General features: G+C 42.3%; 1 protein-coding gene across 2 annotated transcripts in view; it reads right to left on the bottom strand.

The window, feature by feature from the left end:
- LOC146207792 (glutamate receptor ionotropic, kainate 2-like) overlaps positions 1-23,925 on the bottom strand; it is a 121,932-nt gene that overhangs the window by 59,547 nt on the left and 38,460 nt on the right. For both annotated transcript variants that reach the window (XM_084590457.1, XM_084590448.1), the window contains exons 2-3: positions 12,700-12,918; positions 7,048-7,308 (exon numbers count right to left, since the gene is read on the bottom strand). In XM_084590457.1, coding sequence (XP_084446583.1) covers positions 7,048-7,308; positions 12,700-12,918 — 480 coding nt within the window. The remainder of the gene's footprint in view (positions 1-7,047; positions 7,309-12,699; positions 12,919-23,925) is intronic.

Raw genomic sequence — 23,925 nt, 5'->3', positions numbered from 1 at the left:
CCACTAAATTCCCTAAATGTAAAGCGTAGAGGGCGATGAACTTCGCCGCGTCCTATTTTTTTATGCTGCAAGTCTTTTCTTCAGAACTTCAAATTTAGGATTTAATCAGTTATCTGAAGCTGGTATTTGTCTATGCTTGAGTTGTCTATGCTTGAGTTTTCCTGGCGGTGACGTAGCAGAAACGCCAAATTTAATGTTATTTCACTCAGTCTGGAGTTGATCGTGCCGCCAACAATGGACTGTGTAATGTGTGAAGAATTGCAGACTGGGTTTCTAATACGTAAAGATAATAAATTAATGGACGTATGCTTTACTTTGCTATAATGATTCGCTAGAAAACCACAAAGTTCTCAGCACGGACAATTGTGATTTACTCCACAACTCACCTTTAGCGATTGACGAAGACCTCCTTGTTGAATGTATTTTTCTTAGTTAGTGTAAATAAACAGATGTTCTTGAGCATGATTTCTTTGCTACTAATGTTCCAGCAGAAATTTTGAAAGAACCTCTATTCGCCAGTTGCAGGCCGTTGTTTATTAATGGTTTTTCTTCAAATCCCCTTTCTTGACCTCATGGAGTGCTCCAGGGCAGAATCCTAAAGCCTATTTTGTGTTTGCTTTATAAAACAGCGTCACCGTTGTCATTACATCCCCATTTCATACGTTGGTAATAGCTGCTATTCGTACACGTTATTTTACAATGTCAATTATAATACTTTCATGTATAACGATATATATATATATATATATATATATATATATATATATATATATATATATATATATATATATATATATATATAAATAAACAACTCCAATGTGTAAACTTGAAACGAAGACGAATATGATGTTGCCAATGATGTTGCCTTAAAATTAATCAAGAAACAAAAATATTCTGCGTCTTTTTAAATTATTTATTGCTTCGGATGAAGTCCCCTAATTATTTGGTAATTACATCATCCTCTGTTTGGGATCTTTATTTAGAAATTTAAGCCTGCTTCTATGAAACTTCGAACCTCAACTGTATTTTGCTCATGCACCACACCGCGTAAATATACACGCGTTTGCTGGAACCATATACCGATGAACTAATAAAATAGCCAACGAAGCACAGAGTCATGCAGATAGATTTCTTAGAAGTAGTTATAACCGGACACTCAGCATGGATACAACAATCACAACCTTTGCCGGACAGAACTGAAGAGTCTTAAAAAGAAAGGTTTTCGATTAAAACTCCTTCATACCATATAGCACTCACATACTGTCATCGACCAGGAAAAATTCATCAGACCTCTATTATATATCTTGTAGACAAGAAAATTCCATTCGTACAATGTGGAAAAGTTACATACATATTAAGCATGCCTTATGTTATTTATCATTGGCTCAAAATGTTCAAGACAGGAATCCTCTGCTCTCGAATGTTATTCAAAACCGATGTGTGGGTGCTTTTTACGACCCTTCGATGATTGAATTTTCTGCTCCAGATTGTATTAAATAATTTGAGCCCACCCTGTTGTAATTCGTCCTAAAGCCAAGTATAACTAAATAAAAAATAAATAATTTTGTCTTTATTTGCACCTTCAAATATTATTAACAATAATAATGTTTTATTGGCAAAAAATTTACAAATTAATAACCAGCCTGTTTAAGCATACATGCTTGAGAACGGAGCTGGGCAATACAGCGTCATTGCATACGTGCATAAATGAAACTAATAACCCGAAAAACTAAGCTGTACTTCGAAATCGGGAGCCACTATGAAAAATAAATGCGTTACATTAATGAAAATGCTAGCTTGTCAAGACGCTGGTGACGCTGACGTGGTGTGCGGTTCATGGTGACCCTCAAATAACCCATATTTCGCGCGCAGTGCAATCAGCTTATCTTGCGATTATTCCCCAAGTGATTTGTGCGCACACGAGCATCCCTTTGGGTGAAAAGCGTTGTGCGACATCATTTCGCCCTGCTGACTGAGCTCGCCAGTAGACTATTACGAAAACACGCTTATCGTAAACAGAAGCCCTCTCCATTGACAGCATATAACGAGATGGCCCAGAACGCCTGCACTGAGGTGATGAAGAAAGATGCAAAAAGAAAGAGAATCCAAATCTCATTTTTTCTCGATGACTTTTTGAGCTACTCTAAGACAATTCCTTGCCTTTAAACACGCGTGCTTTGTCAAGGTAGGTACGTCCAGCCTTTTATTAAAGGTGCCTTACTGATTTTATTCCAGATTAGCCGTACATAACTCCCATGGTAGCAACGAAAACAGGCCGACTACACACTAAACAATTTCTAACCCTTAAGGGTGCAAAAAAGGATGCGCCGCGGATTTGCACCTCATAACGCATCCTTAGAACACCCTATTTGGCAGTATCTAACCTTTAAGGGTGCGACAATGGGTGCGCCACTAATTTACACCTTATTTCGTCGAAGCACCCTACGTTGAGCGTGCAGAAGAGGGCATCTACCAGAAGGGTGCCAATGACGACGCAGAAAGGGCGCGGCAACAAATCTGTGCTGCAAACACAGTATATATTCTAATGGTGTACTCATCACGAAGCGTTATTGTTAATATGTTTCGCGAAAAAATACAATAGTAAAATTGACACAGCGACGGGACCCAGAGAAAATATTGAATGAATATGATATTTCTCTCAGCAAAGTTGTGTTTAGTTCAATTTCTTTTTTTTTTTTTTCACATGCATTGCAATTAGCATGCACATATTCACATAGGCATTTGCAGTAGCTGAACACAATCGATACTGGTTTAGAGAGTGGATAAAAACTGTATTGATTATAAAATTGACCGTAGTGTGAGAAATTTCTTAGGGAGAACGGAAATAATATTAGATCATATTGAAGGGATGTTGTGTCCATTCAAGAAAATGTGAGATTTTTGGGTTCTTGGACTTGGTCGACAATGAAAAATGAATCAACCAAAGCTTGGCGGGTGATACGACACAATGAATGAAGCTGCTCTTAAAATTAAGTCAGGTGACTGATATGTATAATTACGTGTTTGCACATTTGCTGTTGCAGCTGTCAAGCGTATGTTCGTAACGCAACCCTCCCCCCCCCCCCCCCCCCCCTTCCAAACATGGTTTGATATTGCCCTAATTCAACTGGGTATGAGCATTCTGACAAGTACTCGGTAATACACGTTCGCCGCCGATAATGTCTACATCTAATCGGCACATTGAGTGCGTACACGCAGAGAGTTTGCAGCCTGTGCACTTTAGCATGGCGCCTCTTCGAATTACGCATCGCATAGATGTTTTAAAAGTACCGCATTCGATTTCCTTATACCACATCGAATACTCCCCTTTTAAAACGCACAGCCCTAATTAGAAAGGAGAAAGAGAGAAAGTTATCTGCGTCGTCTAATCTTCGTCGGGTCATCTACCAGGCAGCGTTGTCAGCACCGTTTTGTCGGCACGCATAGCGAGAAACAGCTCCGCACAATAGACAACAGAATTCCAACTCGGGTTCCGACTCAGCCGCTTCATTTGTCGTGCTGTCGATCACAAATTGGAGAGAGTTGCCTCGTTTTCGAAACTGCTGATGTTCTACAACAAATTTCAGGCGCACTTTGTTCGGCTTCGCTGAACCATCACTGGAAAGTGAGAATCGTATTAATGTTGTAACTGAACTCACACGTGCAATTTTCAATCTCAGTGCAAAGCAAGCAGCAGTTCGTTATTCCACATTATCCCCAACTGGCAATTTCCTAGATATTTCTTTGGTTTGTACTGTCTTATGCCAAATACATCACTAGAAATAACATTAAAACTCAGAATACACTCAAACTTCCTTTTTTTTTTTTTTGCAACGAAGCTGAAGCCGAAACAAGCTTTCTGTGTTACTCTATGCTTTCATCCTTTTACCGACAGGCGGCCGCCTGTAGTTACCCATGCCACCTTGCTCTCGCCAAAATGGCTGCTTGCGCTGCGACAGATTCGACCCCGTTTCGACGATTGTTAAATGTACTTCATCCATTGGGAACCGTCGTGAAATGTGTTGCATTTCGCGTGCATAACTTCTGCAGAAGTGTGTGTGCCTCTGAAGTGGCGTCGACAGGTGATGCTTAAGGCAAACGGTCATTTATCGTGCCGGAAAGTTTGCAGTGTTCGTTTTTTTTTTTTTTGTGTTGTGCTCAAGCGCAACGGTTGCTTCACCGTCTCACGTTTGAGAGGTTCGAAGGAAGAAGGCGTGAAAGAGTTGTTTCTGTGTGGCCAACTGAACTCGCGCTTGTTGGTTCGGCACCGGTGATGCGAAGACGAACAGCTTTCTGCCCGGCTTACGCAATCGTCTGTAAAGGTAAGCATACTCTTGTTCACATTCCCATGCCGGCAGTAAGCGAACAGTAACAATGGCCTACCGCAGTGCTGCACTGTCTGTCGTTTTTTCTGGAACGTGACAGAACAAGAACTCAAAAGTCTGGGACGCGCTTAATTGCTGCCAAAATGACATACATTTCAGGTCGCTTAGCTTTCGCCATTCATTCCGAATGCGTGAGACTTTGAACCTATCTCCGTAGTGGATAATTTTTTTTTTTTTTGGCTTCAGCTTCGATTAAAGATTAAGTACGTGCTGCATTAGGGCCAGGAAGGACTCCTTCTTTCAGTAATGTTGGTTATTCTCCGACAACGACAAAGCCTTCTCCTTCTTATGCAAAAATTTTGGGTAATTCTATAATACCCAGAGGCAATGCACGCAGTGTCTTCTTTATTGCGCAAATTATTCGTCTCAATAAATTAGTCTGCTTGGATGAAGGACTGCGTACGTCTAAACGAGTGATTAACGAACGCGGCTTGGGACAAAAAAAAAAAGCTCGTTGTGTGCAAGATCAATGACTTTACGAAGTTAGGTGCCCTTTATAAACATCGTTTCCAGGCTACTTTTTTATTCCAAATATCTTGGTTTATAATTCTAAATTTGATTACTGCGCCCGTAAAGTTATGATCCCCTCCTGAAACAAAGCTCTAGACTGGTTTCCAAGAGCGTTGTTAGCAGAGCACAGACATGAAGGAAGGCGTGACAGAACTTTCAAAGGAATGAGATGGAGACGGCGCCGAAGGAATCGTAATAACGGACTTGTAATCACTGGATCTAAATTATTTACTTTCTTTGAATCCTGATTGTGAAATCATAATATATGATGATCAGTGCCAATTAATAAGGCAGAAGTGATATCTATGACGTTCCTAGCGAAACAGCATTTATTTATTTCTGCATGCATTCCCATGGCTTGAATTTTTATTTCATGGCGCGTCCTTTTGTTTGCAGATGGTAAATGTTCAAAACTGCAGTATGACATGATGAAAGCCGAGAGGAGATGGAAAAAAGAAACTAAAACCGAGCAACATTAGTGAGAATAAAAAAAACAAAAACAAAAATTACACAAATGTTTTACCAAATTTTTTAACAAAAAAAGCAACACGCCACTACAATCAACAGACTCGAAAGGGAATTTCAGACTCAAGGCGCGAACAGCGCCAGAAAAGGGGTCCTCAATTTTATTTGCACTTTGAAAGCAGCACTGCATACGAACATGCCATTGTGTCTATTAAAAGTTAAAATATTTATTTTATGACAAGTTTTCCATTTGATTATGGCTCAAACGTGTTTTATGTTATTTGATAGCTGATTCGAACGATGGTCAAGCAGAGCACCCGAAAGAATTTCAAACGCGAACCTTTCACTGTAGATCTCTAGACATGTTATAGACCCCTTCCCTTCGCGTTATTTCTTTCTTTTTCTCTCTTTGTTCCCCTCCCCACGCGTAGGGTAGCCTACTGGGGATCGCCTGTTTAACCACCCTGCCTTTCTATTCTATTTCTCTCTCTCTCTCTCTCTCTCTCTCTCTCTCTCTCTCTAAGCGCAAAATTCGACGACGTCAGAATAATGGCAGGAGAAGAAGCGCACGCACTTTGTGAAAATTGTGAAAATTGTTTTGTGAAAATTAGATTTTCTATCGATCCTTCTCCTTCTAAACGAGTGCTTGCCATCACGTGCGTTTCCAGCAATGCTAAAGAGGTAACATCAGTCGTCGGCTCTACAACCAAAGACGGTGCTATAAAATCGCAAAAGAAAGGAGGTGGCGTATTAGGAAAATATCGTTCCTGAAGCACTGCAAATTGACGAGGCAAGCAACAAGAACAAACTTTTCTGTCCATGAAATTCCGCTAAGGTGGTGAGGCGAGGCTGCACTTCTTCGCCGTTAAGCCGCTAAACATATCGCATTGAAAAACGTTTTTATTTTCCTTCGCTTTAAGTGCGAACGTGCTATCTGAACAATATCTATGTATTTGGGGCTAAATTTAAAGGCAATGTAAATATTCTGCCTTGAAAATGATCGCTAATCTCTTAATTTCATCTCTGCAGACATTTTATACCGGAGAATCGCACTTTTCATTGAGTCGAGACGTAATTTACGTCCTGCCATGCGCATTTTGCGTAGTTCTTCGTAGCTAAAGCCATTAAGCTAGATCAAAGAAATTAAGTGCTTTAGTATTTCATAAGAGCTGACTCTATATTACGCTACCCAGATTAGTAAGTTGCCTGTTTCAATTCAGAGAGTAGTAAGTTTCGTCCTGCCATGTGTCTTTTTAGTAAATATTTGTAGCGCTTGCCATTAAGGATCAAGGGAGCTCAGCACTGAAGATATTTCATGCGACATGATTTCGAAATAGAGTACCCGAATTAACAAGTTCTATGTTTTGATGGATGTTTTTGCAGGCTAATCACAAGAACCTCTCAAAGGAGACATGCGAACCCAATTTCGATTGTCCTTTCTTCGTATATATATATATATATATATATATATATATATATATATATATATATATATATATATATATATATATATATATATATATATATATATTTTTTTTTTTTTTTCAGTTAATAGGTCCGGAAGATTTGAATTTGCTTCAGTCTCGCTTTTTGTGATTCTGGTAGGGGTATTTTTTTGTAGTTTTGCATGGCTGCAAGCCTTAAAGATTTTATTTTTACCGGTAGCCTAACAGGCAGTCCGACTCACCTTCAGGCCTCTCGTACACGATGGTGAAATGTGTCCAACGCTGTGCCTCCACGAGGTCCCGCACAGCACGGGCCAACTCTTCGGGCGAAGGCATCAGCGTGATGAATACCGAGTCCGGAGCCACGCGGTCTCCTGTGTCCCCCCGGTGCAGGTATAGGTGCGGTACCCGATACCTGAAGCAGGCGCTGTGCGCCAGCGACGCCGTGTCCGCCTGCCGCGGGCCCAAGACTGCCAGCACCCCTTGCTCCAGGAGTCCGCACACTGCGCGGAAAAGAGACACAAAATACACTTTGCTCGCTGATCGTTACAAATGACGAACATCTTGACAATGTTATGCTGAGCGGAGAAATGGATATTTTTCCTGGCAAATAAAATGAGAACCTCGTTTCTCAGGGTCGTTTTCCGGGGCACATTCATCAAAAAAAAAAAAAAAAAAAAAACGCTCAGAGAAGCTAGGCATTCAAATCAGTCCAAACAATGATCTTAGAATTTGTCTTTCTCCGCAAGTTAATGGCCGAATAAGGTCTAAGAAACTCCTCTGTTTTCTCACATAAGCGATGCCGGCTTCACAACTTTAAAAGAGCAGTTAACAGAGCAGTTCATTGTTTGGGAAAACAGCCGGGTTTGTTGGTAGGTTATTCTATGGCGGAACTGTAGCCCGATCATCGGGATAGAAACTACGAAGACAGATCGATTGCTCGCAATAAATGCGAGAAGAAACAATCACGCGACGAAAGCAGGAAGCATTAAGTCATTTTATCACTCCTTGTCATCATTAGATTCCAAGGTATTCAATATATTTTATTGTCAAAACGATCGACTGGGGTCTTACAGATGTCGCGCGGTTACATACGTCTTTCGCTTAGCTCGAACTCGCCAGACAGTTGAATTTTATAGATCACCTTATCTCCTTTAGAAGGGTTACTTAATATCCCGTATACTGAGGTTTAGCATCAGGTCAAAAAGGAATAAAGCGCCGAAAATAGGTCGCAAGCCTTAAGACTAGCGCGGCTCATAGCTTATTGACAGAGTTTTACAAATGATCATGCTCTTCACAAAACATAACCACTGCACAATATTTGGTTTAGCTTAATTTATATATTTCCTTCTAGAAGTTGAAGCAGCTCCCTGTTTTGGACCATTGAACACCCGCTTCCTACCCCGCCAGCCAGCTGTGCAGGAGCAGTACAGGTGTCAACTTTTTTCTCCCGCGTCTTAGTCTGCTTCAGATAAACCAAGTTTATTCCCTGACCTCAGCTTTTGCTTTTGCGTAGAGCAGTTATCGCTCCTTCTTCTGACCGTCCTCTTATTATTTGCCTGCGGGGTTCATATCACTCCCTATGTCTCATACTAGTGCCGTCAAATGCACACAGCTTTATCCTGTCTCTTTATCTTCGTCGAGACAAATGTGCAACGTTGTCGCTTCTCGTTTCCCTCGTAAATTATGTATGTGATCTATTTTCGAAATCAGCTGCACCTAGGGGAAGTCCCACCGGCCATTCTTCATCCGCCCGTCTTGTGTTATTTATTGTGCACGGCGCTGTCGTCTCCACCGGTCCCGTTAGCTTTCTTTTTTCTTCGAGGCACTGCTCTGTGTTGTGATCGCTGATCTCATGTGCACTGCGTCAGCTTTTGTTTGTAGTCTGACCGTGTAATTATTTGTCTCTCCTTTATCCATCATTGCAGCCCGTTTTATGAGCCGCAAAGAAAGAAAGAAAGAAAGAAAGAAAGAAAGAAAGAAAGAAAGAAAGAAAGAAAGAAAGAAAGAAAGAAAGAAAGAAAGAAAGAAAGAAAGAAAGAAAGAAAGAAAGGAAAAGAAAGGAAGAAAGGAAAAAAAATGAAACGGTAGTTAGAAAGGGAATAAAACTAAGGGAAAGACAGGAGAAGGAAGGCAAAAAGCGAAAGAAGGTTGCAAGAGGTGAGAGAAAGTTAAATAGTTCTGGGGGAACAGGAAATAGCGAACGAACAAAAAGGAACTAAGACAAGGAGAACAAGATTGAGAAGAGAGGATGACCGAAAGAAATTTGCAAAACCACAAGCAAAGGAGAACAGACGAAGAGGGAAGACGAAGAAAAAAACAGGCATCTGGAGATACAGGGCGATAAATCGTCGGCTAGGCGCTGCAGACGAGAACGGTCCGAACTGCGCCGGCTGTGCTCAGCGGTGACCTCTTCCCAAGCACTCCGCTGCTTGCCCGCGGGAAGGCGTGGACGGTGCGATGCCATTACTCGCCCGCTGACCCGGGGCCACCAGGCCTGGTCGTGTCGAAAGGGAAGCACGCAGGCTGTGTAATGGAGGGCCGCGCTCATTATACAACTGCGTGCGCCCTTTCATGTTTTTGTCATCTTTGTGCCTCTCTCCGGATTCCCCATTCACTCTAGCCGCGTTTGTTTCTAGCTGAGCTCCTTTGCGCCCGAATATATTTGCCAGTTTCTATTCCTGTCCAGATTAGGCGCGGACGCAGCTAATTTGAACACGACGCAGACGACGAGTGTAGAACAGGAAGAACACGCTCGGATAGGGATTCATGCACTGCGCTTTGGTAGGGTCACGGCACTCTGCTGACATTTGAAACTCACCAAGAACTCACCACTCATTACTTTGATGGTCGCGTTTCGGTGCACGCATATTACGAATCGTTGAAAGCACGCTAAGGGACAGAAGCTCCTCTTTTTTTTTTTCCCTCAGCATTCATTATTACCACCGGCACAGGTGCAGAGAGGATTCTTCGGTCATGTTATAATGCTATTGTAGATTTCGTTTCAGTGCATACGGAATAGAAATCTGCTAGTACGTATACTGCAGCTCAGCATGCCAGATAGCATGCAATTAGAGGCCTGCGTTGTGAGGAATGCGACGAAACAATATTATGCGCGAAATTCTCGACAGGGGGACTCTGAGGTGTTCTTCATCTTTCACCTATCACGTTATGTCGCAAGAAGCGTCATGCTAATAATAAATGGAGCACATCTAATGTTCCACATAATACAAAATATCTTACGCCAAGATGCCACGTTCCGAAACTTTTGAAGTTTATTCAACACATTTGAATAGCCACTGACGTCTAAATCAGCACAGGATCAGAAAAGGAGCAAGAAATGCGACGTAAAATTCTCGATGCAAGGACTGCTGTTGGTCAATGAAAAGCATATTGCGACCGTTATGTATTTTGAGCTTTAACGTCACCACGCCACTAAGGCTACGAGGGATGCCGTAATGGAGACTACAGAAACCTTTGCACAACTTGAGTTTTTTTATGCACTTAAATATACTGCGATGAAGTAGAAACTCTGCACCTTTGGACTGCTACGCATCCCTTGAAGACTAAGATGCATACACAAAACCATGAAAGCGATGAGCCTTTTTATGTTCACTTAGTAGATGAGTGGTATGGAGAAGAATGTCCGAAAAGACAGGTAGCGTGTTTTGAAGAGGACAAAGTCAAACTCGCGTTCAGAGCGAGAGGGACGGGAAGTCATGTTTTGTATCATGCGTACCTAAAAGAACGCTTATATATTGAAAGTCAATGTTTATAATGGGATAAACTGATAGCGACCGCTGACTTCGCTTCTGAAACGAAGCTTTTAAGATCGGATGAAAGCCTGCTTTAACTTAAAGCCCCCGGATACTTTGTAGATCCCTACCGTCGACATTTTGTCTTTTTTACTTCCGGCTGTTACAACGCCATTGAGCTTCTTTATGCGGTTCCACTTTTGGAGTGCGGCAGAACAAGCTTTTGCTTTCATGTTTCCTCAAACAGGCTCAAAGAAAGATCAGCGCGCATTTTATTCATCTTAATTCATTCAGCTGCTGCTATTGGCAGCAGGCTATCCTGAGAGGGTCGGCACGTACTGTCTCTTCCTGTGTATTGAACGCTCAAGCAACCTGCACGAAGCTTTTGGTCGGAGTTCGGGAGGCTATACAAAGAAGCTTGAAAAACCTGTATTCAACTTACATGAAAGCTTTGTATCTATAAAGCCAGGTCAAGAGTAGTGTTTGGAGGTTGCTTATGGGTCGGAGAGCTTTGTCTCGTTAGCGTAGTCTACAGCGACCTATGTACAAAATGTAAATATTGGATGAGCTGTCTTAGCAGTTTCAAGTGTACACTTCATATTTAAACACGTCTCTTATGGGGAACCATTATGTCTCGTTTTATAGCGGTTTAGTTTTTATTGTTCTCATGCTTTACTGAAAAAATTTCTAGATAAAATGATACTACTTTATTTTAATACAGAGATGTGTACGATTAAAGAAAACTGTTGTATTGGGGTCCAAAAAAAAAACAAAATAGACCATTTTATTTTCACCATTAGCTTTTATAAGAAGCACTGAAAACTGCTGTATGATTCCATTGCATGTTTGAATACATTCCTTGCAAATTATAATGGTTAGCCAGCTGTGCTGTATTTATACCTTGGCGATACAAGGGAGGCAACGTTTGACTTTTTTACCAAAGGTCTCGATTCTCCGGATTCTCTCGATTCTCCAGGGCGTCCCATGACATGTGAGAGAAGAATAGGTAAACAAAGAGAGAGAGAGCTGGCAAGTACGTACGGAACTGAACATGTGTCGCTGGAAGGATAGCGCGAATAATTTGAATAGTTCTTTCAGTCATTAAGAAATTCAGCAATTAGCCAGGACTGATCTATAACTGAGGTCTTTAAAGAGTGAGAGCAAGATATATTGCACTTCCAAGGTAGCAGAACTTATGAAACTACGAGTGTTTTAGTCTTAGTAGCGGTAGCTTCCATCTCTGCACTGAAGAGGTCATTTAAAATCCCAACCATTCCCGTCTGAAGGGCATGTTTTCAGCCATCCAATCGTTTCCCACATTTTCTGACGTCGTGCTGGCTGTTACAAGAGGAATGAGTAAAAAGAGAACTAGCGGCAACGCCACCTTCTAAAATCTTCTTGAGTGGCAGACACCAAATGAATTTATCACAAGTTTCACTTCCAATAAGCTGTAATGCTTTTAGACCAGTCCAGGAGAGAATAAATATCTATGTATTTTGTTCAGTACTGGTCCTTAATCAGTGTAAAGTTCTAGAACGGCAGCACCTGAACCATTGCGGTGTCGGAGCTTTCCGTGTTCGTGAGGGCAAAGCAGCAAAACGGAAACTATTGCTTAAATAGAAGGGTAGATCGCTGCCCCTATTCAGCTGTTTGTTACGGTGGGAGTGATCCATTCGCTAACTACAGACAAGGGATCAGAAAAAAAGCACTCGCCGTAGCAGACGCCAGGCGCGCCGTTTTCTGGCACCCGCACCGAAGACAGGGACACATTCATGAGTAGCCTGATTGCCAAGGGCTCTGCACACGCTTCGTTCCCACTACTGAGTGCAAAGAATGCACTCACATTTCCAAGACAACAGGAGCGGTGTTAGTGGCCTTAACAAAGAGTATAACCCTCTAATGGCGATTATTTGCGTCCTTTGCCACGCAATCATTGATCCATCTGCCTTCCAGTATGAACCTCAATTTATCATCGGCTGAACCTTTTTGGAGCTCATTTAGGCACGGCATCAGATGGCAAATTCTGCGTCCAGTGACAGGAAACTTGATTTCTAGTAATAATCATCGAACATTGCCTGTAAAAGTTATTGCTCTCCGTCTTAGTACGATACGTATCCGGAACTCTGCCTGCGTGCTTACCTTTCTTCGCTGATCTGAAAAGGTCGTCCGGCTCGAGTCTTGCGATGGCCAGGCTTAGGTGAGGGGTCCTGGCCGTTGTGACGGGCTCCTTGGTCGCCAAGCTTCCCCCTTGTGGTTGCGCAGCATCTCTAACGTCACTGGCGTTGAGGTTTGCTCGGTCGAGTGCTTGGGACAACAATTTCTCCTCCTCTGGAGACCGTCCCTGGTCGTACACAACGCCTGAAAGAAGCAAGGGGAATATAACAAAGGTTAAGTAAAAACAAGAGGCGCCGGAACATTGTGTTTGTATAGTTTGCACTTAGAAGCGTTCGTTAATTTTGAATAAGATAATTAATTTGCGCCTCGTTAAGTAAACTAAACGTAACGAACATTTGCAACAAAAAACGCGCAATAGTTAAGCAGCCGACATTAACTGTGCACGAAAGACACCACTACATACGCACACATACGCATATTCATATATGATAGCATTCTCATATAAAATGTAAAACACGTTTCTCGCCAGGAATGAACATTTTCATGATTGCGCTTCGTTCCAAAACCTGCTTTTTTTCGTGTTGTCGATGTAATGAGGAGTCTGGCGTCAAAGCCAACGACACGCCAGAAATGCTAATTAGGTTTAATTAACCCTCGCATAAAGCATACGCGAGAAGGATCCAACAGCAAATCAGATGACACTGTAGCTGAAAAAGGAAACACGTATCAGCCTTCAGTGCATTATTTAGGATGTACGTATATTTGCCCGGCGGAGATGCTGAAATTCTGTTTCTACATCGGCACTTTGCGCTTTGAGCTACCGTGCCGACTCGATTAGTATTCAACTCTCGCTCGTTAAAGCAACGAAAAGAGCAATCCCTGTAAAGCCCCTAACCTTAACGTTTCTGTCCCACAACCTTTTTTTAAATGGTTAAGGTTAACATGTTATCAGCTTGATCTACACTTTTGGAGAACACCAACACAGCATCCAAAACTTTAAGAGACACTCTTTAATTAGATTTTATTAGTCGGGTCTTAGACGCGTGCTTGTTCGCGCACCACTTTGAAGGAGCAATTCCTTGACTAAAGGCAGATTAGACCTTAATAGTGAGTTTGGCATTATACAACGATAGGATGTACAACACCAGAGGACCAGTTATCAGTGCTAACAAGCACTGCTAAATGTCAAGAAGTGCTTTTTGCTTCTATCTTTGCTGTCAACACTTGCCCCAAATTTCAATTCCCGGGCAGAATCATCGCACGCCTTTGCAGAGCGCAGTACACGCGCTTTCGCAGTGCTCGATATGCCTTTGTTAGGATTTTATAATAAAAAAAAAAAAACAGCAGCCGATCGGGGCATTAAACTGCAGAACCTTGAGTACAGGGGGGGGGGGGGGGGGGACAGAAACGCTACCTATAGGAGGAACGGTGCTTGATGTATCCCTAAGGGCATGACTTAAATGAAACATGCTTTATTATGTGTGTGCAATCTCGCATAATTCATGATTTATTTATTTAGTTAACCTCCAGGGAACAAAGCACATTACATAGGGCAAGGGCATTGACAAAAATAAAAGAACAGAACTTTTACCGGAATACAAAACATAGAGGTAAACACTATTACGATTACCTCAAAACTGCATAAATGACTTGATGAACAGTAATATGAAGTGCTGCACTAGAAAAGTATAATAAATAATTTAATGAAGACAAACACGGTACTTAGTTAATAGCGCTGCAAAGTTCTTTTTGAACTGAACGGGATAATTGATGCTAGTTAATGCGGATGGAGAATTCCATTCTTTCTTTACAGGTGTCTGGAAAATATGATTGTGCGCATAACACTGTATTGCAATAAAATGATAAAGACAATGAGAATGAAGGCTGCTGGTTGAATCTGGAGGTTATATAGCGACTGCAGAGGAGTAAGTCTCGAATTAGTTTCGCACCGGGAATAGACAAGCTACACAGGCGTGCGTGCGCCTGCGTGCGCGCGTGTGCGTGTGCGTGCGTGTGTGTGTGTGTGTGTGTGTGTGTGTGTGTGTGTGTGTGTGTGTGTGTGTGTGTGTGTGTGTGTGTGTGTGTGTGTGTGTGTGTGTGTGTGTGTGTGTGTGTGTGTGTGTGTGTGTGTGTGTGTGTGTGTGTGTGTGTGTGCGTGCGTGTGCGTGCGTGTGTGTGTGTGTGTGTGTGTGTGTGTGTGTGTGTGTGTGTGTGTGTGTGTGTGTGTGTGTGTGTGTGTGTGTGTGTGTGTGTGGGGGGGGGGGGGGGGGGGGGGGGTGTGTGAGAGAGAGAGAGAGTGAGGGGTATGAGTGGCTCGTTTTGATAACCGAAGGAAAGAACCCACAATGGTCGATGCCGATGAAAGCACAGGGAAAAGCTTTTTTTACTTATTTAATGTCTGCTGTTAACCTGAATTAATACTGCAATCATTTTAAGAGGATATATAATTAAATACAAAGCAAAATACCTTACTTAGGTTCACCGTCTGAATCAGCTGGAATAAACCAAGATAATAATATAAGATCCTTAACTGTATAAATTTTTATCTGAATCGTTTCTTAGCTTGCATGAAATGTGCCTCGTTATTTCTTTTGTCAATATTTATTCCGAACCGCCTTTCGCACCCCAGTGTACTCTTTAGCCCTACGCACAAATACAAATGAATAGTATCTTGATAACGATTTATGTAAGAGTAAACAAAAATACTTCATTTCTCGCGTAGTCTCTATTGCTAACTACATGGAGTAGAGAACGGGTTTGTAAGTTGACAAGTAATCGTGCAAAGAGCTTCGAGATGTATCATAATGCGGTTACGCTGCCATCATTCCGCGGAAGATTTCTGAACGCCAAATGTTTAATTTCTGCAAAAGCTCAAAGTAAAACAAAGTATAATGTGGGAATTGTCGTCAGGAACACACTTTGTGTTGTTCACACCAAAGTTCGTTTGTCTGTCCAAAAGCACTGAAGCTTGGAGCTAGGCAGTGAAAAATTAATTATTTAATACTAATGTACAAGAGAGACAATGAAGGATGCGACTAAGCATTTAGTGCAAACGACTGCGCTATCCACGAATTCTTCATTTAGGTCGCAAACGACAGGAAGACAGTTTTTCATTTCGTACATGCAAACGATCGAACGACTCCTTATGAAATCATTCCTTTCTTTGACGTTGTAGTCCGAACCTCACAAAGTTTCACTTGGAGCTGTTGTTGTATATGGACCATGCTTGCCTTCCTGGAATAACTAAACTGCTTAGCCCCAGTGAACAAAGGTTAAAGCAGTCGGAAGACTAACAGCAGCCGAGATTGCTTCGCATCAATATGAGAACTGCAACTGGACGCAGCGCTTAGAAAACAAGGGTCAAGAAATGGAAGGCCTCCGCTGTCCCGACGCAATAACCTGCCTTAAGCAGGGCTTAGAACCGTTCAGGTGTACTGAAATGTCACCCATTTCATCTACTTTCGAGCACAGATTTGTACGCTAATAACCCTAATCTCTGCTCATGTAGAGTAACAAAAAACTAGAATGCATTACTTGTACATGACTCTTAACAGTATTCAGCGGGCGGCAACGAGATGCTATGAAGAGGAAGCCTTTTCTCAGTAGGACAGATCCTCGACTCATTCTCCAAGCGCATGCGAGGCCTGACGCGCGCGGTGGGCAGTTCCTGTGCTAGCACCGAGTGGTCGGAAGCCCATAAAGGAGAAATAAAACGAGCAAAGACAAAGAGGACCGGCAGAAGTGCTCTTTGTCTTCATTCCCCCTCGGTACTCGGAGACGTGCATCTGTTTCCGCAGCGTGGAACATACTCGTTTGAAGATATTTCAGCCGCTGGATCGCCCTCGGTTTGCTGTGCTGAAAGAGAAAACACTAGACTCACAGACTAATATATTTGCACAAGGTTCGACAATACTCCTCAGGCAGATATGCGGGCTCGAATCTGGTGCCCATTGTTTTGCTGAGGGGTGCGTGAGTCAACCGAAACTTCCAAGAAGCTCGAGTATTTATCCCATACATGGGCAATTTCAGGCTACACTTCAAGCGTTTGTATTTCAGTGCCAAAACATTGGCACTCTCATGCATAGATTTTACAAGGTGTCTGCAAATTTTTCTTCTAGCAGAGGCTGCACAAAAAATTTCGAACCAATGCCAAGGCAAAGAGATCAGCTTCCCTTCACTCTAGTTTCGTTAAACCACTGCACCGTGTAGTGGTCAAAGCTGATAAGCTTCCAAACTTTCAGTCTCCACTAAGGATGTCGTTGTCTTTGTCGTCTTCATCTCATCTGACAGTTAAACTAGGGGCCTTAATTAGGTTTACTTCGTCATAATAAAAGCCTGAAGAGCACAATAAATACTGAGTTAAGTACACGAAGGAGTCAAATCAAAACCGAACGAACTACAACTTTGTGCACGAATATAAACATTGTTTCAGCAGGTATATACGTACTGAGCCAAGCTAGACAGCCACTGAATTTTTTTTTTCAATTTTCTTCCCTCATTACTTTTTACCGCGAAAGAAATGCATAATACAACAAAGAGGTCATACAGGCGTCGTCGCAGCACGCTCACATAGGCTGAACCAACGATGGTTGGTTGGACATGCATATGCATGTCTGCAAAAATTTTATGCATGCGCGCATATCGCCCTGTTGGTAGCACCTCCATCAATTCTGAACAGGTGGGATGATAGCTAGGCCAAGGAAACCAGACTTGATGTGATAGGGTTGAGTCTAAGAATACTGCTACCAGCTGTTGACAATTTTAAACCTCATAATTATTTCATGTCTGGAGTCCTATAAAAGACGGAATATTTGTATTCGAGGTCGTTCGACGCAATGTATGTCAGTTTGTAAGCAGTGTTGAAGGTAACGTGTTAGTTTTTTCGGGAACTTCGTAATGTACAAATTATCATTTTGGAACCGTAACAGGTAACGTACTTACTTAACATTTTTCGGTAACGTGCAGTGTCACGTTACTAGTTACTTTTTACTCCGACTGTTTCCCCCTTCGCGCCTCCTTTTTCAGAGAAAAGAACCTCAGAGCACCTAAAGTGATGCTGCAATTAAAGGAAATGTACAGGCGCTTTTGATGACCCTTGTAGCGGCTCGCATGCATACAAGAAAACCCCTGCCTTTGAAGAGGAACCCAAGTAAAAGAGAGAGAGAGAGAATACTTATAAAGGACGAAAAACGTGCACGAACTCACGCACTTTACTGTTGCTTAAATTCGTCAGCAATTTCAGTGTTTAGAAAGTTGACTCTGCCATAGTCTAGCGCTGTTTATCAACTTTTGGTTTCAAAATAAATTTTGTTTCTATCTACAACTTCCGCTGCATTTCTGGCTATTGAATTCATGAGCACTCGAGGCTGCTTATGAAGATCTTCACGTAAACACTCGTATTTTGCTGTAATTTACAGGTTAAAGAAAAAAAAATGTTTATGAGCGCAAATATATTTTTTCCGGGGCTGTGCCATCTTAGCATTTATTCATTGCTGCACAATTTGTTCCTCTGTTTTGGTAGTAGAAGCACACCGAGAATTTCGGACCGTCCCATTTTTCAGGAGTAGTGTGAAGTTGGAGTTTGTGAAGTAGGAGATGATGACGAAGTGTCGTTTTGTATCTAATGTCACATTTATAAAATGGTCTCACCATGTGGGACTGAGTTAAAATCACATGTAAATCTACGGACAGCTTCAGGCTACTATAACATTGCTAAGATTCTGCACATTTGTGCAAAGTATTCTCGTTAAATCAGGGTTCCTGGTAAAATTGTTGTTTTTTATGCGAAATATGAGCTTTGTAAAATTGTTATCGTGATTTCTTGCAGCGAATACGCGCTGAATAAAAGTTATGTCCATGGAGTAGCAGCCAAGTAACGTGCGGTACTTTTTTTCGGTGACGGTAACGATAAGTTGTTACCTTTTTGGTAGGTAACGTAAGGCGATAACGCGTTCCTTCTTCTCTAGCGTAACGAGTAACGTATTTAGTTACTTTATTTTTTGGTATAAGTAAGAATTTCAAATAGCGTGTAAAGTAAAAAAGAATCACAGCGACTTGCCCTCGTGTTTCGACTCTCTAAATATACGTTTGGTTATCCGACAACCCGTACCAGTGCATCGAAGCAGCTCAAATAAAACAAAACTCCTATTTGTGCATGATAAACGTCCCAAACACGTAACCTAAACCCTTATTCCAAATGCGTCCTTAAATCAAACCACTCCCGACGTCAGCCCAGCGCTGTCTCGTACCCTATCCCACTCTACATTGTGTGTAGTAGGGCCTTAAACACACTGCTTACTTAAGCCAAGATCTCAACTTTTACTTTTAATACTCACACACGCTCCAGTCGGGCGTGCGGAGCTCGCAGTCCAGATGGGCATGCACTCATCTAATTGCCTCACTGCTGTCGCTCTCCTTGCGTATTTCAGAACTATTCTTCGTCTTTAAGAATCTCCTAAACCGTTTCCTGCGAGATATTGTCAATCTAAGCCTTAACTATTTCGAAGGCACGCGCTCCTGATGCCCCAAACCTGAAAATTCACAGTGCCCCAGATTTGTCACGTTTGACATTCCGAACACAACGATGGAGGGGCGAATAACAGAATCGTTAACTTTTTTTACAGGCGCCCTAGATTTCTGGGACACCGCTTTTAATTGGTTGGCAGCAGTGGAATAGTGGAATATTTTGTATTTTGTTATGACCATGTAGATGGGAATGATACAAACTGTGCATGCATCACAAAAGCTTACTTTAGATTTCTCCTGTGTTTGACAATAAACAGCAGAAAATTTCTAGTCTCCAGAAATAAGATCTGTGATACATAGATTCGTTAAGGTGCAACCCTACGATATGCGAGGAAACTGTGTCAGCAAGCTACTCGTTGAAAATTAAAAAAAAAAAAAAATGCGCGCTCGTCAGTAATGTTTCGGTATGGAGAAAACAAAACATTGTAAGTGCGAAGGGCCACATGCAAAAATCAGCTTTATTTCACTGGGCATTGCAAACATGCTTATAGGGCCTTTTGTTGAGAAAGTGGTTCCCATTTATCCGGAAAGGAAAGGCGCTTTCATTGACGACTAATGTTGGCAGTTAACATTGTTATATCCTTTCTCTCCTCTGGCCTGATTGGCGCGTTTCACAATTGTGTCGGGAGTCGAGCATTGCTTTCAATTCACCCCCGAGTCCCGGACTTATTTTTTTCAGCGCATTGAGAGGTGAAGGAGAGGGGGTTGCGGGGCACAATATTTCTCTATAAATGTATGTGCAATATTCTTTGCTTCTTGACCTGCGCTGTAGATTAGCTCACCCGACGTTACCGAGATGTAGTTAGTGCTGGAAATGCTCGGTGGTCGCGATACCATTATTTCACTCCTGCGTGTTTTGTTTACCAGGTCTATACCTTCAGTTGAGGCAGACTCCTTTAATGAGAAAATATTCCCGAAATTGAATTCATCAGTGCCTATTCGAGAAATGAAATCCTCTCTATTTCTCATTCAGCAGGAGTACGCTGTTTTCGTAATCATTGCGCAAAATGATGCTTGGAAAGCTGAAAATGTTACCCTACTTTCTTTAGCTTTATATACGCCTGGAGAGAAAAGGTCACCTTACCGCTTAAATTCAATCTTCCGATCGAATTCCTCACACGCTCCTACATTCACGCACGGAGTGTATCGGTGTTTCAAGAAACATCCATATATTCAACAGGACAGCTATAGTAGCTGATGCCGCACACTTTCCGGTTCCCAAGGTGTTGCATACTTTAACGCAATCTTGCAAGCGCAAAAGGGTCGCAGCGAGAGAGCGGGGAATTTTGTTCAAAGACTGCTGCGCTTCAGCGCCCGTCCACCGTCCCCCAAGAAAGTGGAGGACATTGAAGGATTTATGGGGCATTCCACGCGCGGGACGCGTTGTCGCCATGCCCTTGCTCACAGGCAATCGATGAAGTGTCCAAGAAGCAAGCCAACTCAGCCTAAGGTATCGCTGAAGTCTGTAACTTACACGTCCTGCCTATTTCCGTTACGTTTTGACGTTTTCCCCTGAGCCTCAAGGTCTCATGATCAATGATGGCAGAGCCGTCAGCTGGAGCACTAGCGACGTAAAGAAAGAAACTTGAGTGTAGTTATGTTGCTTTATCGTTTATTTGTTTGCCTTCTCGAGCGCTGCTCTTTAGTCGAGGTCACAATGCCTGACAGTGAAATTTGTACTCGCATGACAAGCAGGACGAGAGAGAAATTGGTAGCTAGATTTTATTCCTTTTTCTTGTTTCGCGGCATATCAATATCCATCAAATGCAGCAGAAAGCATCCAGTTCAAAGCAGGGCATTGGCAAATGAGATATCGTAATGTATTGTAATATGTTCTCTAGACATCGTTGTAGTCGTCCACCGAGCACCAACATTTTATTTTTGCTTGTGTTATTATTTCCTTATGAAAAAAAAAATATAGTGCTTTAACGTAGCTAAACAGAATAAGATGTGCGAAAGCATCGGCATGTCTATAGTGTTGATCAAACACATAACAAGAAGGGAATCAAAGGTTAATATTGTGACAATGGTCAAACTTTAAAGCCATGACCGCGATGACGCAAAGGGCAGACGATAAAATTCAGGAGTTAGGACTCGTTTCGATGACCAATGATTGGTCACGATATGTGATATATAAAAGCTTGTCTTGGTTTCACTGGATTACTATCAGTAATGATTCATCATGCCGCGAGCACGTATCAAAGCTAATATCATCTGGGAATAAAAAACCAGGCTTTCTAGAAGGCCTTCTTCACGACGAGACCCAAAATGTAAAGCTACTTGGTTATAAATTAATGATCCGGCCAAAACCTGAGCATGCATGCGCAATTTGGAATCCACAGCAAACATAACTAATTGATTGATTAGAAGCCGTGAAAAAAAAAACAGAGCCGTCCGTTTCATTGGCCGCTCATACTCATCCTATATTTGTGTTTATCTCTCAAGCTACAGTCCCAATTACAGAGTCTTTTTCTCCGTCGCCGCACTTCTAGCTTGTGCCTATTTCACAGATGTTATTATTCCCAGCTCAAACAGCAGCCATACAGCTGCGCACCGCCACCACGCACGTCTCACTGCATTCGTCATCCGCTGAAATTTTCACGCCAACGAGTTCGTACAACTACACTTTCCAAGTCATTTTTCCTCCAAACAGCAAGCGCCTGGAACGACCTTCCCTATGAAATTGCAGCCATTACCTGCCCATCATCCTTAGTAGATAAATTTACATACCACCTGTCACCGTGAAAAAAAAATGAAAAAAAAAATGTTTCGCATTCTTATATTACCCCACCCCTTATGTAAAACCCCCGTTAGGGTGTTTTTGAGGAAATGAAAATGAAATGAAAAATAAAACGAAAGAAACTGTCACTGTGCGAAGATTAAAGGTCATTTCAAGGACAAGTGACGCACAACCTAAGTTTGTGTTTAGCTGCATGTAGAATAGTGTTTTCACTCAAAAGCAGACAAGTAAACAAACACAGAAACAACAAGCAGTGGAATGAAGTACACACGTTTCTCTGCAGTCTCAGGTTCTTACTCGCCAGAAGTAGCGACGATGCATTTAGTTCCTACGAACGAATTGCAAAAATGAACCCGGTCTTTGCGGTCTTTAATATAACTCGCTAAGGTAACAAGCGCACCGCGTCCGTCTTTTGTCGTCAGTTTTGTGTGAAATTCAGCGCGGTAGCGTATTACTACTGAAGAAAATAAAGACATCTCGGTGGTTCTTAGATTGATGCAAAACACGACTGCAGAAACTGGAGTGTTTTGTGTCTCACAAAGTGATTCGACGTTTTTTCGGACGAAGCTGTAGGTTCAAGGGCCGTTAATGGCAGTGTGCTGAAAGATCCACCAAGGCAAACCACGAAAAAGCGAACAAACAGTCCAAACATGTACAGTCGTGGAAGGAATAATGTGGAACACGACTCCGCATTCAAAATCGTCTGTTACGCCACCTCACGGAAGTTGAAATTTGTGCTGCCTCCATGCGCAGGGGCAAAACTCATAATAACGACCATATTTATCAAACATACGTTCCATTTTGCTATGTAACACGTCTGAAGACTGTGACATCCAAAGTGTTTTTCTTATTTTCAGTCCGCGAGTGTACATACTTAATTCAGCCGCAACACCACCAGCGGGTAATAATTTCAATGGCAATGGAGCAGCGACTCAGTTGTAACATCACGCATATAGCTTTCAAAGGTCGCCGCCAGGTGCAGCATTGAGGCAAACAATCGCAGGAACAAAAATGCTTTGTGCCACGAAAGGAGTCGTTGAGAGCGAGGAGCGTATTGAACAAAAATGAACTCGCGCACTAAGCGAGTAATTAACAGCAACTCACTTACGTCAGTCATTTCCCTTTTAACGAGAACGATTTTGCAGGCTAGTTGGTGCATAACCGAAACTTGTTTACCGCGCAGACAGGCAAACACAGGAAGGAACCAAGTGAAAGGACAGAGCGAAGTGATTGGACAGATGAGCCCTATTCTGGCACTTCGTTCCTTCCTGTGCTTGTCTGTCTGCGCTGTAAATTAATTCCCTTTTAGCCCGCTAAGTAACGGCTGACAGTTCCTTTTCACACATCGGGCTCTATGCAACCAGACAATCGGCAGAAATGAGAAACGCAGAAATAAACGAGTGTATAGGGATTCCTTTTTTTAGCTCGTCCCGTCTGTTTACGCTTAACCATTCGGCAAGTTCGCTGAATGCTGTGCCGCGTCGCGAATCCGAAGTCCTCTCTAATGAAGCTGTGTTTCCCTTAGTCCCTGTCTAAAGCGCTACAACTATGTCTGTTGAATCTAAACACCACCTTGCCCAACTTTCTGCGTCAAATTCCTTACTTAATGTTACCTCGACGCTAACTACACGAAACCAGCTGGGTATCGCACTAACTTCACCGGTTTTGTGCGACCGCAATTATGCTTTCTTGTGTGCTAATGACCGTATACATGTGGCATTACCGCAAAACGTTTCCTCGAGATTCGCTCTAATGGCTAACACAAATGAGCTGAGAGCACTCATTACTCTCGAAGCCTGCATACTCACTCGGTGCCTATACGGCATCGTTACTTTTAAAAACGAAAAGCGCATTTTGAACGTCGTCATCCTAGGGAAAACAGAGAGTCTTTAAACGTGCCCGCGCCTCAGCTTTCCATTTCGCCTTTATCCAACTCGATGGCCCCCTTCTCCTTTTCTTTCCTCTTCGTATAGTGTTTTCAGCTC

Source organism: Amblyomma maculatum, chromosome 1 (assembly GCF_055883805.1).
Source record: "Amblyomma maculatum isolate TAMU_Amacu chromosome 1, ASM5588380v1, whole genome shotgun sequence".
Taxonomy (NCBI): domain Eukaryota; kingdom Metazoa; phylum Arthropoda; class Arachnida; order Ixodida; family Ixodidae; genus Amblyomma; species Amblyomma maculatum.
The sequence above is the reverse complement of the archived record's forward strand: the minus strand, read 5'-3'. Positions and strand labels throughout refer to the sequence as shown.